Raw genomic sequence first — 17,263 nt, forward strand, 5'->3', positions numbered from 1 at the left:
CACACATAATTCATCGGGTAATCCAAATTAACACATATTTACCTATTCTTACCAACAACGATTTTCGCTAACATGCATACGACATAATTTGTCAACCACGATATTTAATATCTTCGAAATCCAAATTCATTATCACACATAACACATAATTAATGCCCACATACTCATATCTTCATAACGCTACATTTGACAACCATGTCTTATAAAAATCAAATTAGCATAATCCTAGCATCATCCTTGGTTAGTGAGGTTATATGCTATGTATATTTAGTACATGTTCACTTTTAACCGTAATTAAGGGACTAGTAGACCACATAGCAACCTCACCCGTTCAAACACAATGTACAAGCTCCTAATGCATAAATTTGACCAACATATACCTTCAACCCGAATTCATGTACGAATTCCATCTAAGGCACATTTTTCAAGTTAGTAAACTACTACTTTCATCACAATCGCTTTTTATACATATAAACTTACAACTTGCATACAATTTCACTTTCTAACTTCATCTAGCAAGTTCATCGAACACTTGGCGTGCGCACTAACATTTAAGCACATTGTACAAGCAATTTAAGCATATTCTCCCCACATTCACCTCATGAATCCTTTTATTCAAACAAGATCACATTTTCAACTTCATCATATTACTATCAAAACCTAATACGTAACACATGCATCAACATAATCAAAATAATCCATATACACATGCTCATCATAATCATTATCATACTCATAAACATGGGTTTCATTCTAAATCACTAGATAACTAAAATTTAACCAAGATTCAGCTTAAACATGATAACATAGCAAGATTTCATCCTGATTTAGATCAAACCCACGAATTTAACAAAACCCACTCCTTGGTTGTTCATCAAAACTGAAAATTAAGACTTACCTTGGCTAGAACTTGCTTAGATAATCGCTATTTCAACTCATGCAAGTTCGAATTCAGCCCAATTCGCATCCAATTTCGTTGATTAGGGTTCATGAGGGGTTTCCCCCTTTCTTTCTCTTCTCTGATCGAACACACACACGCCCAGGTGTGTGTGTTTGGGGGTTTTTATTTTTGTTTTATATTTAGACTTTCCCTTTATTCAAAAACCACCCCTCATGTTTGTTACTTGCTCATTATTTAACTCAATTTCATAACCTATTTGTTTTAACCAAGTTTTTAACTAGGTTTAATAACCTAGTTATTCCATTCCTTTCTTTTAAACGTGATAACATACTAATAGCTAACGAACTCGAGTTTTTGGGGTGTTACACTTTTGGGCTCACTAACGCGCCTGCCGCATTCATGGATCTCATGAATCGCGTATGCAAGCCTTATCTAGATAAATTTGTCATCGTCTTCATCGACGACATCCTTATCTATTCAAAGAACCTAGCTGACCATGAGAGGCATCTTCGGTGCATTCTTAAGCTGCTTCATCAAGAGAAGCTTTATGCCAAGTTTTCAAAGTGTGAGTTTTGGCTTCGCGAAGTCCAGTTCCTTGGTCATGTTGTGAGCGAACGTGGAATTCAAGTGGATCCCGCAAAGATAGAAGCTATTATGAATTGGCAAGAGCCAAAGACACCTTCAGAGATTCGTAGCTTCCTAGGCTTGGCTGGGTACTACAGGCGTTTTATTGAAAACTTCTCAAGAATTGCTGCACCCTTAACGTCGTTAACACGTAAGAACCTTAAGTTTAATTGGGGGCCTAAGCAGCAAGAATCTTTTGATATCTTGAAGCAGAAGTTGAGTAACGCACCAGTGCTGACCCTACCAGAAGGCATTGAAGAATTTGTGGTATATTGTGATGCGTCACACACCGGGATGGGTTGTGTGTTAATGCAAAAAGGGAAGGTCATAGCCTACGCTTCACGTCAATTGAAGGTGCACGAAAAGAATTACACCACCCATGACCTGGAGTTGGGCGCCGTTGTATTTGCACTTAAGCTTTGGAGGCATTATTTGTATGGGACGAAGTGTGTAATCTATTCCGACCATAAGAGCCTTCAACACCTGTTCAATCAGAAGGATTTGAACATGAGACAGCCACGATGGATGGAAACCTTGAACGATTATGATTGTGAAATAAGGTACCATCCAGGCAAGGCCAATGTAGTCGCAGATGCTTTAAGCAGGAAGGAAAGAGTGAAGCCGATAAGGATCAATGCCAAGAGCATTGAAATTAAAAGCAGCTTGAATGAAAGGTTGTTAGCTGCACAAAAGGAAGCTGTGTTGGAAGCTAACTATTCCGAGGAGAAATTAGGAGTAACTGAAGAACAGTTGTCCTACGATAAAGATGGAATGTTGAGATTAAATGGACGAATATGGGTTCCTGTACATGGAGGACTTCGTGATGTTATCGTCAAGGAAGCCCACAGTTCCAAGTATTCTGTCCACCCTGGAGCTGATAAGATGTACCAGGATTTAAAGCCGAATTATTGGTGGATAGGCTTGAAAAAGTCTATAGCTGCTTATGTAGCTAAATGCTTGACGTGTGCTAAGATCAAAGCTGAACATCAGAAGCCGTCAGGTTTACTGCAACAGCCTGAAATTCCCACTTGGAAATGGGAAATGGTGACGATGGACTTCATCACCAAATTGCCTAAGACGCCGAAGGGAAATGATACTATATGGGTCATAGTTGATAGACTGACTAAGTCAGCACACTTCCTGCCCATTAGAGAGACCTTCAGCTCTGACATGCTAGCCCAATTGTACGTAGATAAGATTGTGGCCTTGCATGGTGTGCCAGTATCTATTATCTCGGATCGGGATACTAGATACACATCTCATTTCTGGAAGAGTTTCCAACAGTCTCTGGGCACTCAATTGAATTTCAGTACGGCTTACCACCCCCAGACGGATGGGCAGAGTGAGCGTACCATTCAGACGTCGGAAGACATGCTGCGTGCATGTGTGATTGATCTAGGAGGAAGTTGGGACAGGCATTTACCGTTAGTCGAATTCTCCTACAATAATAGCTACCATACTAGCATTAAGGCTGCGCCTTTCGAGGCACTATATGGTAGAAAGTGCAGAACGCCCATTTGCTGGGCAGAAGTGGGAGATACGCAATTATCAGGTCCTGACTTAGTCTTCGAGACAACGGACAAGATTGTCCAAATTCGCGACCGCCTGAAAGCTGCTCGAGATAGGCAGAAGAGCTATGCGGATGAAAGGCGAAAGCCTCTCAAGTTTGAGGTTGGCGATAAGGTTTTGCTCAAAGTATCACCTTGGAAGGGGGTGATGCGATTTGGCAAGAAAGGTAAGTTAAGCCCAAGGTATATAGGACCTTTCGAGATCATCGAATGTGTAGGATCAGTGGCTTATAAGTTGAACTTACCTGAGGAGCTCGATGGTATTCATAATGTATTCCACGTCTGCAATCTAAAGAAATGTCTAGCTGACGAGTCGCTAGTCATACCACACACGGATGTGCATATAGACGAGAGCTTAAAATTTGTGGAAAAACCTGTGTCAATTGAGGATCGACAGGTAAAGAAGCTTCGGAGAAAGCTTGTGCCTATTGTCAAGGTAAAATGGGATGCTCGTAGAGGTCCTGAATATACATGGGAGTTAGAGTCCAAAATGCAAGAGAAATACCCTCAACTGTTTCAGTAAATCTCGAGGTCGAGATTTCTTTTAAGGGGGTGAGGATGTAACACCTCGGAAATTCCTGTCCATTGAAATAAAGACACGTGTCACGAGAGACAGACGTGTCAGAAAAGCCGGATTAAATAAAAGATGTTTGGTAGGATTTTTAGGGCGTCATGTTATTTAAAATACCTCTGAACGACCCGAGGACGGCATGTTATTAAAACACCTCTGAGCGACCCGAATTTTTATAAATCCCAAGATCCTTAAATCTTTTGAAAATCATCTTATATGATAACCGGCTGCTCTCAAATAAATAAAGTTGCATCTTTATTAAGGACTTTGGAATTATAGGTTGTTACTACTGAAAATGTTAAATAAAATCCTTGTAAAAAGGAATCAATATAATTATTTTCCTTGGCCAACTATTATGAGAATCCAAGACTCATTCTTGGTAATCTCCGTCACTTTGCAAGACCCTCGAGAGTTGAAATTGAATGGGAAACATGTAAGAGCATGCTAGGCATGCAATAGCTGATCAAGATGGTCCCACATCTGAAAACGAGGGACTGATTTCGGAGTTAGTTTGATTGATTGGTTAAGACTTAAAAGCTCACAAAATTTTGTCCTCTGGCCATCGGTTACGGACCGCAAAGCCTTAGGCTTACGGTCCGTAAGGAGGATACCTGGGAGCTTACAGCAAGGTCGGATACGGACCGTAAGGATTTAAGCTTACGGTCCGTAAGAAACACATACGGACCGCAAGGCCATGTGCTTACGGTCCGTAAGGTGGTCGCTGGCAGCAGATTTTGGACAGCTGCCTGTTCAACCTGTTAACCGACTTAAAACGTAAATATTTGAAACCAGGGGCTTGCTAGGCAGTATTTAGTCTTATAGGGTCACCTGGGATCATCTCCTAACTATCCTAGAGTTACTTGGCAAGATCCTAAGGCACTTGGCTTACTATAAGAGGAGCTTGTATTGTAACCATTTTTCACTTGCTCACTTGGCACTCTTGTTCAAGATCTCTTGGAGCTTCTCTGGACATCACCAAGTTTTCTTAGGCTCCATAATTCTTCTTAGGACTCTTGTAAGTGTCCTTAAACCCCTCTAATTACTTTTAGCTTAGTTAATTAGCTAAAAGTCAAACCATCGTAATTAAGGTTTGACTTCGTGATTACTTATAATGTGCTCTGTCAAATCACGAATTAAAGATACCTTTAAGTAGGTAATTATGTGGGTAACAAACCCTTAAAAGGGTATTTCCAGATTCCCACTTTAAGCATGCAAATTGTCGAGTCAAAGCTAACTATAAAAAAGTCAACAGAACGCTTAACTTCAAATTAACTTAAAATTAGCAATGTAGGTTACATGCAATCTGTTTGATCATTAAAATAACTTGGTAATTAATGTAAGAACATGTTCCAACATGTTCAACTCGACAATTTTCAGTTTAGGCTCGGCTTGGAACCGAAAGTCGCAAAGTTTGACTTCTGCTTTGACTTTCAGTTCTGACCCGTTTAAGCCAAGATTAGGATTGCCTTAGAGCTTCTTTTGAACCTATTTTCATATTAGTATAACTCTCTGAGTTTATACAACCCGGTTCAATAGATATCCTATTCACATGCATGTTTCCGTTAATTGCTTATATGTTGACCATTATGCCCATTTGACCCTAAAACGTGATTTTTGAAAATGTAAAAGGGTAGGCACCTTAGTTGCTAATTTATAAACTTGCACCCAAAATTTGAAGTCAGTTTGAGGTCTAGATTAAGAGTTATGCTCAATAGCGTAATTAAGAGCTTCTTTACTAATTAAATGGCGTAAATTACGTATAGCCTATTAAAACCCAAATTTTATACTAAACTTTTTACCCACTGTTATAAAATAATATTTTGGGAATTTTGAAGATTTTTATTGATTTTTAGGCTGAGCATAACTTAGTGTTCTAAGGTTTATTCGGTTTATGCCGGTTTTGCCCTTTTTAGCCATAAAATGAGTTTTACAAAACCTTTTGACCTCAAACCAATTTCTACTGATTTGTTATGATAAATAAATTATTTTGAGCCTTCTAGAATATTAAAAATATCAGCTTTTTACAGAAAACCCGGAAATGGCTCCAAATCGCTTTTTTAGGCATTTTTTTAACACATAAGTGTGCATTAGAACCTTATTAAGCCTAAGGGATTGAACCTACTGATGTGATTAGCAAGTTTTTATATTTTAAACAGTAGGAAAATGTTTTGAACTCAGAATTCCAGAATTGACCTTTTTGGCACTTGTGAAATTACCAAAATGCCCCTACGGTGCATAGTAAGGTTAAAGATAATAAATTTCACATAATTTTGATACCCTACTGTTATAACTTAGTAAATTAAGTATATTTACTAATGAAATCAGACCTGTAACTCAGGTCATTAATTTAACTCTTTTACACCTTAGAAAATGACCAAAACGCCCTTATGAGGCATAGTTTGGTTTAAAAATCATTTGGGGCATAATGGAAGTTATCATTCTGATATCACAACATATTTTAAGCATAATAACTTCAGAAACTTGTATTTAACTCATATGGTTACTCCTTACGCATTATACGCGTTCGGATCGGCTTATGTGGTTAATTTGACCCTTATAGCCGAAACGGGTCAAACCATATCTTTTTGGTCTCAAAATTCAGAATGTGATTATATTACCCATATAAAACAAGTGTGCAAGCTTGTTGGGTCAAAACCACGTTCTTAAACGGTCTTCGCCTTATTGTGCGTTTAAAACCGTAATCTTTATATAAAACTAACCGGTCTAAGCTTAAGATCCGTTAGGATTCTAATAGGTTATTAAAACCTTAATTTCCAGATCTAGGAGCCCAGTAAAAGCTACTTGCACTCGTTATATTTGGTTTATACTTGCTCAGGTAAATACATTTAACTTATTTTCCCTATACGGGCTTGGGGTACGGTATATAAAATACCGCTTGGTCGGGGAATTGACCTTAACCAATTGATGGTTAAGTGCTGTCAAATTAACTCGTTTGAAAATGCTGTTTTGTTTGTTTAACGCCTTTGGGGGTTTAATGACCATGTCCCGGATATCCTTGGCATCATTCCATGAATGGCCACGACCTTAGCACACGGGTGTAGGCGTACACCCGTAGTGTATTTTATTGCATATAATCGTCGGCACGGGAGGAGTCTCGCGGCGATTTATATTAAGTGGTGTGTCTATTGAGCTTTAACCCGACGCGACCCGGGCTACTGAACGCAGAACAAACATGTAATTCTTTTACAAGATTATTAAGCAAATAATTATCCCAAGTTATAAAAAGTTTTATGCCACGTGCATTTAAATCAATTTTAAACGTTTTTCAAAGTGAGTCAGTTGAATTGTATTTACCAGTGTAAACTGACGTATTTTCCAAAAAGACTAAGTGCAGGTACTACGCGAAATAGGCTGGTCACTCCTTAAGCATCCATAGAAGTCTCGCAAGCTTAGGATGCATGAAGTCTGTTGAAATGAAGTTTCCTTTTTGTTTCATTCTGCCTGTGGATTTTATTTCGACATTTTGTGATACTTGGATATTACAATAAATTTTAAGTTGAAATAATTCTATCTTTGCTTCCGCTGTGCATTATAATTTGTGTTGTTTGACTATGACGATATCAACTACGTCACGATAATCCCCCACCGGGCCCACCGGTGACACGTGGAAATTAGGGGTGTGACAGGTAGGCTATTGGCCGCTGCCATCCTCAACTATCACTTTGGCACCTGTCACCCCCAACTTAACTCTTAGCGTGTTCTGTCACCACGCCGTTAACTAATCACTAACTTTTGATCTTGTTACTATACTTTTGGGGTGTCGTAAGATCCCTAAAACCTTTCTAAGATCACTCTGACACCCCGAAAAGTATAGTACCAAGATCAAAAGTTAGTGGTGAGTTAACAACGTGGTTACAGAACATACTTAGTGTTAAGTTGGGGTTGACGGGTGTCAAAGTAAATAGTTGAGGGTGATCGCGGCCAATAGCCAATATGTAGGGGTGGTAAAATCCAATAACCCTATTTATATTATCTTAAAAATAAAGGTCAGTGGCTACAGTGCCACCGACACAAATTACAACTTTACCCTTTGTTTAGAGCTTCATTTCAGCCTACATTTAGACAAACACGGTACAAATTTCCAGGTCCACCCAAACAGTTTTTACAGACCTCCTCCTTGTCCACCTTAGCGGTGAACCACCGTCGACCTCCGGCTCCGTATTAAGTTGGACAGATAACACAACGCTTCATATTTTTTTTAACTTTCACTGCATGATTTTACCTGGCCCTTAAAGGTACATTTGTTCGGAGGGCGTTTTCTCCACCCACTACAACATCCCCCAATGGGTTCTACCGCCACCACCGCCGCTAAGAGGCGGTTTCACCACCGCAGCCACAACCGCAACCGCAACCACAACCACGCCATCGCCAGGTACTACAACCACTACCACCTCCACTATCCATTTTTTCAGATTTGTTCTTTCAGTGGGTTGATGTGCTAAAAGTTTGGATTTTTTAGAGAGAAAAATAGGGTTTTCAAAGAGAAATGGAAGCTAGAGAATTGGAGAAAAAAAATATTGGAACTTGGTGAGAGATTGTGGTAGTGGCTGCGGCGGACTTGGAGTGTGGAGGTGGTGTGGCTACGACGGTGGCAGTGTGGGGAGAAAGGAAATAATAGAGGGAGGGAGAGAGTGAATGGTGGCAATTTTGTTTGATGGTTTTAAAAATCCAGTTGTATTAACCTAATAATATTTATTAAAATCCTGATAAAAAATATAAATTCTCAAAATTCAGAAGTAATTCATTAGTTTTCTCAAAATAATTAATAAAAGGATTGTTTTAAAAGCCTCTATCATCATTTTCACTTTGTAGTTTTTCTTTTGATAAAAATAAAGTGAAATAAAAAATATATTTGTACATTTTACATACAATATTTCTAATTTGTAAGTTATCGGAAATGGAAGATTTAGTTTATTTTATAAGATTCGCTAAAATAGAGTTTTTAATAATTATTGTACTAATGTCTTGGATATAACGTGTGTAATAAGTCAGCACGGGCATTAAATGTTAATGTCATCATCGTAACACGTGTAACGTAGTCGTAAACACGTTGTTGCCGCCGCAACGCGCGGCACGGGTCAAAAGTCTAGTTATATATACATTACAAAATAATTTAAAAAAAGAAATTTTAATACTTTTTTTTAATTTTAGTTTCAACCTTATACTGTATATATCATACACCTTTAACTCATTTAACCTTTTGATAATTTTATTTTTCTCAAATAAATTGTGTTTGTCAACTTAAAAAATCACTAAACAGTAGTTGTGTTTGGTTCCTTTTCTATCTACATTTTGATTTAAATTTTGTTGTGAACGAAACATTATTCAAAATAAAATATTTATCGTAAACTGTAAACTATGCTGGGTACCGGTGTCGTAATAAATCGAACAACATCAGTATCGGTGTCAATACCATCGGGACCAATGTCACTGTTAGTTTTTTTTTATGGTTTTCCATTGATTTAAAATACGTGTCAGTATCCTTTTTAGGCATATCACAACTATATTTTTTTGTGTTTTATCATTTGGTTAAACAGGCGCCTAGTATTTGTAATTAAATCCAACACTGCTATAAATTTCGTAGTATATACATTTTCCTGGTGGCATTGGGGTGGAACTTACTAATTGTATTTACATTTTAACCATTTCTTATTTCATGGTGCACATATATCTACGTATACATAGATGCATACCTTCATATATTAAACTAATTTAACTGTTTGACAATAATGATCTCCTAGCAAGGTCTTGTTTTGTTTGCATCTTAACTCTATATCGGGAACGAAAATTAACCGTTTAACTTGGTGGTTTTATACTTATGGATTATGTTAAACAAAAGACATAATTTTTACTAAACTTTTTTGTGTTCTTTTAAATCCGAGTGATCAATAGAGATCTTGTTATGAGTAAGTTACTGTTAATGCAGATTTTGTGTTCGATGCTGTTCGAATAGATTAGATTTATTTTATGTTGATTTTGTAATAGTTAGTGAAACGGTCTAACGAACGTGTATAGACTCGCTCGTTTGAAATGGTCAAAAGAGAGGTTATTCGTTAGACCGTGTGTGTTTGAAAGACAAGGGGGTGTGCCTATAAATAGCAACCCCAAGTCATTTCCAACACTTGAAGCTTTAGGAAGTGTTAGACCTCAGAGGGAGAGATCACCACTTGGTCTCTCCCCGGATGTGTACTCCTTTGGTAAGGATCGGTTAGCTTGTTAATCGGGCCGGCTTGTATTGTTATGCTACTTAACCTATACAAGTAAGTTTTTCATCCGTTTCTAATCTTCCCGTCTATGAACTAATCACATGATAATCACGGTTTCGGTCCCGAAACACGGTCCTACAGTTTCCAAAATCGTAATTGTATCTTGAGATATTTGTGGTTATTACGCTTTTCTGTTAGACCATGTATAGTGACTTGGCACCCACTACCAAGTCACCTTAAAAGAACGCTAAACAATGCGTAGGCTTGTTAAAGAAGGGGTCAAAGAGGATGAGCACCAAAGAGTTAGCGGGTGTGATGGCTTTGTGAAGCGAGGCCAACTCACAAGCAAACCATTTACTCACATTTTCTATATAAAAAAGATTAATAATTTTCAGAGTTAAACCACAACAAAAACTTTAACACTTTTTAGTTATTATTAAAACTATTCCCTTATTATATAAATAAAATAGTTTAAAAACTATCTATTTAGTAAATTTAAAAATGAAAAACATCAAACAAAAAAGAAACAAAAACCTAAAAGGGTTTTGATTAGTTGTTCTGACTATATTTGGATGAGTTGTATATTATCACATACAACGCGGTTATAACGAAACTTTATATTAAAACAAAGATAGCAATAATCACTCGTAACAGTTTTATAATAAAACATACCTTAAATGAGATTAATAGAGTTATCTTAAAAACTCATGTTCAAGTGAATTACACTATGCTACCTTGGCTTGTATACTAATGTAGTGTTAATTATTAATTTTTAATTAAACTATATATGATGTTCTTTTTATTATTTTCTAAAGAAAACATTTTCCTAAGAATAGGATAAAACTTGACCGTGAAGGCAGGTTAAAAAACCGTTATTCTGTGCGATATATACCTTCATTTATAAGCTTTCATCCGCACTTCGACCATTAACAAACCAATATCCATTCCATACGCTTTCTTCTACTAAACCCTAACCCTAATTAAGCTCACCACTGATCATCCTTCTAGACTTCTAATTTCATCGCTTTTACATACACACACACAATTGTAACACCAATACCCACAACGTATAATTTGCATAATTTGTTTCACAAAAACCTTACGTTTTACGCATCAGTTTGCATGAAAATGAACTTACAGGAGTCGAAGACGACGATGAAAAGACGCTTGTTTGGTGGAGACAAGGATCATGAAGGAAAAAGAAGTAAGCAAGAAGATTGGACGAAGCATGCACAAAAGATGTATGGAGATGGTGCTGCATGGGTCAGAGGTGTAATGATCGGAAAAGGCAGTTTCGGTTGTGTTTTCATTGCAAATTTGAACAACTATAAATCCAGATACAGCTTCTATCCACCGGTTATGGCCGTGAAATCTGCTGAGGTTTCTGCTTCGGGTTCAATTCAGAAGGAGAAAGAGGTTATGGATAATATTAGCGGTTGTCCGTACGTGATCAAGTGTTTTGGGGAAGAAATCACCAGCGGGGAGAGCGGTCGGATGGTGTATAACATGTTGTTGGAGTATGGTTCTGGTGGAACCTTAGCCGATGCAATCAAGAGCTCAAATGGAAACGGATTGCCAGAATTGGATGTGAGGCGACATGCGCGATCCATTCTTCGCGGGTTGAGTCACATTCATAAAAGAGGGTATGTTCATTGTGATTTGAAGCCCCAAAATGTATTGCTAGTAGCCAATGAAGGTAAAACTGGTGGTTTTGTTGCTAAAATTGGCGATTTGGGATCGGCAAAGAGGATGAAGCACGTTAAGAAAAATAAATTGAATAATTATGGGCCTTGTTGGAGGGGTACACCTATGTATCTATCACCTGAAGTTGTGGTTAATGGTGTTCAAGAAAAGCCTGCTGATGTTTGGGCGGTCGGGTGTATTGTTTATGAGATGTTGACTGGAAAACCGCTTTGGTGTTCATATCAGCATTTGGGTGTTAATGAGATGATAAGTCGGATTGGTGATGGACGTGACTTGTTTTCTGTTTCTAGCCGTTTGTCTGCCGAAGGGAGGAGTTTCTTGGAGAAATGTTTGTGTAGAAAGGTTATGTGTAGATTATCTGCTAACATGTTGTTAAAGCATCCTTTCTTAAAAGGATTGCCTGATGATGATGATATCGATGAGGTCGAAGAATCACACGAGGTTTTTGACATAAACACCATCACCTCATCATCATTGTTCTCTGATGATGATGAGTTTTGGTTGTCTTCTTGTTCAGAAGATGAAGATATGAATGCTAGATTTCATGAAGTGCGGAGATTTCCAGTAAGATTATAACCATTTCCAAGAGATTGTAGCTACTTGCTTCGCTTTGATTTTTGGGTGTTGAATGAATTTGGCTGTTGTTGGTTGTTGATAAAAAAGGAGATTATAGCAAGACTAATTGATGATGGAATTATAGTTTTTAATTTTAACTCTTATAGTATATATATATATATATATATGATACACCTTTAACGTTTTGATAATTTTATTTTTCTCTAACAAATTGCGTTAACTTAAAAAAAACACTAAATGCATAGTTGCGTTTGGTTCCTTTTTTTTTAATCTATATATAGATTGAATTTTATTAAATAGGGCCTAGTATGTGTAATTGAATCCAATACTGCTATAAATTTTGTAGTATATGCATTTTCTTGTTGTCATTGGGGTGGAACTTTTACTAGTATTTACATTTTGACGATTTCTTATTTCATATTGCACATATGTGTAAATCTACAAGATACATACATCTATACTATACTATATTATAATGCATGAGACAAGGGCATTTTAAGATACCCAAAAAATAAGAACTTTTCCCCCCATTTATTTATAAAAAGACCCCTAAAATAAGGGTAGTTTGGTCTTTTAAACGCTATTTATTTTTTAGCTCCTAAACTTATTACACTTAAATCCCTGAGTTTTTAACATAATTATAGATAATTAGTTACAACTCACCCTTCCACAACAAACTTATAATTTTTTTTACATATTCTTGACATGTTTTATAAACTATATTGTTTAAAAAAAATCCAAAGATAGCATGACGACCTACATATTTTTGTCGACGTTTCGGTACTTGTCTTGTTCAATATCGATGCACGGATTAAAAGGTACAAATCAAGTACAAGTGATTAAAGAAAAAAATAACAACTAATTCTATATCTTTCAAATTTTTACGAATTATATTACTAGATATTATTCTTTCATGTTCTGATTGCAAATTTTAGGAATTATATTTCTAGGCATTTTAAGATATCTAAAAAATAAATTTTGTTATTTTTATTTTAAAGCATAACGTACAATCTTATGTGATGTAGATAACACTAATTACATTTTGGTCCATTTATTTTATTTTAGTTAGACTTTAATTTCCTTTTTTATCTTTCACAAAATTATCGGTAATTAGGTAGTAGAGTCATTCATGCACCATATGCGGATCTCATATCACCAATTTGAATTCCCGCTCCTCTCCCAAAAACCTAGCAGTCGTTGTTGCTTCTCCCACGACATTTCCTCTTCACCCTTCAAGATTATCAAGTGTTCGACATCACTTCTGACGTATCACAACCGATTTCATCACACTATTGCATTAAAGAATCTATTAGAGTTTCTCAACATAAGCCCTAGCGATTAAGGTAACCAACATGTCAATTTCAGCTTTTATTTTGAAATTTGATAAGCGATGCATCATCTGGGTATTCACCACATCCTTCTTGGTCTTTCTATTTGTTCAAAATATTGATCAATGTGCGTGGATTTAATAGGTTAGTTTCACAGGTAATAGATTCTAACTATGTTCAATCAAACTCATATGAAAGGATTGTTGTACTTTTTCATCCATTTAAGTTTTTGGGTTCTTGGCTTTCGAATTAGGGCTTATGTGAGATGCTGATTACTTCAGTTTTTGGGGTACTCAACATGTGGATATCCCAGGTAATGGATTTTAACTTATATAAATGGATTGCTATATTTTTTTTGTTTTTGAATTAGTCCTCGTGTAAGGTGTTTATTTATTTATTTGTTTTTTTAATAAAAGTGTGAAAGCACCGGATCGATGACGAACATCAAACATTGCACTTGATTCAAGACATGAAGAACAAAATATGAAGAACAAGATAGAAATATGTAGAAGATGAACTCTTTATTATGAATCAGACATCACAGATTACACAAACCAAAGGAGTATACATCATCTACAAGCTGGTTTAGATCACAAAGATCTAAACCCTAGCTTTCTCTCACTAACACATAGTCTCTCTCTCTCTCTAGAATTCACACAGAAGAATGAACGAGTGGGAGAGGTGCACAAAGCTTCAAGAGTTGCACAAAGCTTTCTCTAAATCGTTGCCCTAATCTACACAATACACACATATATATAGGCTAGGGACTAAACCTCGGACAAACCAATTCTACACCAAAACTCAGACAAAACTTCTCCCTAGGAATGGGACAAATTGTCCCTAGGAACTTCTTGGGACTAAGTTTGGACACTTGTTCAATAAAGACCCTAAATGTTGGAAGCCTTGCACTTATCACCAAAAGTGCATTAACAAACTCCCCCTTGATCAATGCAGGTCTTCATGTGGTCTTGAATTCTTCGTTATGGTTGACTTTAACTTGGACTTCTGCTTTGGTTGACCAGAACTGATAAGCGACAGTTACCCGGAAGGAACTGCAGTTACAGTCTCCCCCTTAACTGTTGCATCAGTTCTGTGTGGCATCGATAATCTTCAATCACCGGATACTGCACTTAGAGACTCCCCTTTAACTGAAGATATCATGTCAGCTTTCAACTTTGGCTGAGACTTGATCTTTTAGGTAGAGCACAGCGATCTTCAACCCTTCTAATCAAAGACTTGCTGATGATCACTTAAGGCCGCTTTGAGAAACCCGAAGAATCCAACATCGAACACTGTAGATCCTCCCCCTCAAACTACTCCCGAATCAAATTAACGCGAACCGACCTACAACCACATGTAGGAATATCGCTCGATACATTAATCTTCAAACCTAACCGGTAGCAGAAAGAAACATTGGATTTCCAATGCCCAATCTTGAACACTTCAAACTTCACAAAGACATGAAGCTCAGTTCGATAAGTTAATAACAAACTGAACTTTGTAAAAGTACATCCACCATTGTTTATGCACTTGTGTCTGTACTTTGTCTGTATTCGGTCACGATGTAAACGATGTCCTTGTCAGTCCTGTAAGTTGACCAAGTAAACCGTCCTCCTGGTATGACTTGGCAACAGTTAGTAAAATTGATGTAAGTTGTCTGACTCGAAGGATGAGTGATCGAAGGATAATGTAGATCCTTCGATCACCTCGAAAGATATGCTTCGATAGATAGACCTCGAAAGACAATCTTTCGAGGTCCTTGCTGATCCTTCGAAAGCATCGTATTCGAAAGATGATCCTTCGGACCATCTATCGGATCCTTCGGTCAGACCTGCTGTGTATGGGTATATATATACCCATGCAGTGTGTTGTGTTTCAAAAAAAAGAGAGACTTACACACAGACAGAAAGATATACTCGAGAGCTTGAGAGCATTCTGTCAAGAACACACACACATACTTGAGAGTTTGCAAGTTAGATTTGTAAACATTGTGCTTGTAACTGGAACCTTCATACGTATTAATACAGTGGTGTTAATCGGTGAACTCTTGTGTGTTTGTTTCTCTACTTGCTTCATCTCGGTTTGCTTACTAGCTTGGATTCCGCACTCGCTAGTAGGTTTGTATAACAAGGTTTAGGTTCGTCATCCTCCGTGAAGGGACCTACAAGTGGTATCAGAGCTTGGCTCTTTACCTTGTTTAAAACCGGGTTGTTCGAGTTCTTGGTGTGTTTGGACACTTGGCTTAGCACCCATTTTGGTGGTTTTTCTTGCTTTTCTTAACTGAAAAACGGTTTCTAAACCTTTGGGAGTGTTCAAGGTTGGGTTGGGTAACTTGAAAACTTGTTTTTAAGTAATTTGGTATTTTCCGGCGAAAATTCCGGTCATATCTCCGGTAACTGGTTCTGGATAAGGTGTTCCATTTTTGGAATATTTTATTTCAAAATCAGAGTTGGTGGGAAAAGGTGAGGTCTGACCATTCCTTTTGCCGAAAGTTAACTTCACCAACCCATCACCTTTTTCACCAACCTGTCCCATCGTGTCAGTGTGTCAGAAGCTTCCGAAAGATATCCTTCGATTTCGAAAGATCATCTTTCGATCAGAGACAGCTCGACAGATTGGCATCTTTCGAGTAGTCTTTCGAAGTCTAAGCATTATCTTTCGTTTCTGGAATCTTTTCGAAAGTTAGTTGTCCGAAAGATAAGGATTCATCTCGAAAGATAAGGATCTTTCATTGTGAATCTTTCGAGATCAGTATTCGAGAGATAAAGATCTTTCGAATTGTGAATCTTTCGTGATAATTGCTCGAAAGATAAGGATCTTTCATTGTGAATCTTTCGAAGACTTTGCTCGAAACTCAACAGTAATCTTTCGATCACTGTTGATCCTTCGAACAAGTCTCGATCTTTCGAACAAGTCAGTATCTTTCAATTCTTGTCTGTTTAAACTTAACAGTTTGTGTTTGTGAAGGTTCTCAATTATTATTTCATCAAAATGAGTTGTACAAGTCCTTGGGATTGGAGTTTGGACTCACAATCTAATAGTCAAGAACTAACGTCTGCTGCAGCTTGGGCAAAGAGTATGTTTCCTGCTCCATCAATCAGTCCAAGTCAATGGGCTTTGGTATCCAATCAAAGTCAAAGCATTCAAAACCTTTTGATCAGTGAAAGCGAAACGGGCAGTAACAATCGTCCACCAAAGCTAAATCATATGAATGAATTTCCATCATGGAAAAACCGCTTTCACACGTATGTCCAAGGGCAAAGCACCGATCTTTGGACGTGTTTTATCAATGCATTCAATGAAAATCTGGAGACTGCTGCGTCCACTTCTGAGGGTTATGCCAATATGCTTGAAAATGACAAGAAGGGTTATGAATTGGAGAAAAAGGCCTTTGCCACACTTACTCAAGCACTCAACAAAGACATCTACCATCAGTTCTCATATTGCAAGACCACGAAAACATTGTGGGATGCCTTAGTTGCTAGAGGAGAAGGCAATGCAGCTGCTCGAAAGTCTCGGCATGATTTGTTGAAGAAAGAGTTTGAATCTTTTCAGTTTTTGGAAAACGAGACTCTGAATGATATGACCACACGTTTCTATCATTTGATTAGTGAGATGTGTGCTTATGGAGTTGTCTCTACTCAACAAGACATGGTGAGTAGGTTTGCTGACGCCTTACCTCCAAAGTGGAGCTCTTTCATTGAGCTGTTGAAGCATACTGGAACTCTAGATCAAGTCAACATCTATGAGTTTATTCAGAAACT

At 37.4% G+C, this 17,263-nt stretch overlaps 1 protein-coding gene across 1 annotated transcript; it reads left to right on the forward strand.

Annotated features, from left to right (window-relative positions):
- The first annotated feature begins 10,821 nt into the window (after positions 1 to 10,821).
- On the forward strand, positions 10,822 to 12,171 carry LOC110918825 (mitogen-activated protein kinase kinase kinase 17). Its single transcript, XM_022163106.2, has one exon. The coding sequence runs from the start codon at positions 11,014 to 11,016 to the stop codon at positions 12,169 to 12,171; it is 1,158 nt and encodes a 385-aa protein (XP_022018798.2). The 5' UTR covers positions 10,822 to 11,013.
- The last annotated feature ends 5,092 nt before the right edge of the window (positions 12,172 to 17,263 follow it).

The sequence above is a fragment of the Helianthus annuus genome, chromosome 16 (assembly GCF_002127325.2).
Source record: "Helianthus annuus cultivar XRQ/B chromosome 16, HanXRQr2.0-SUNRISE, whole genome shotgun sequence".
Classification (NCBI taxonomy): Eukaryota; Viridiplantae; Streptophyta; class Magnoliopsida; order Asterales; family Asteraceae; genus Helianthus; species Helianthus annuus.

Excerpts from the sequence above, each read along its gene's own strand:
- LOC110918825 (XM_022163106.2), top strand. The coding sequence starts at position 11,014 with ATGAAAATGAACTTACAGGAGTCGAAGACGACGATGAAAAGACGCTTG.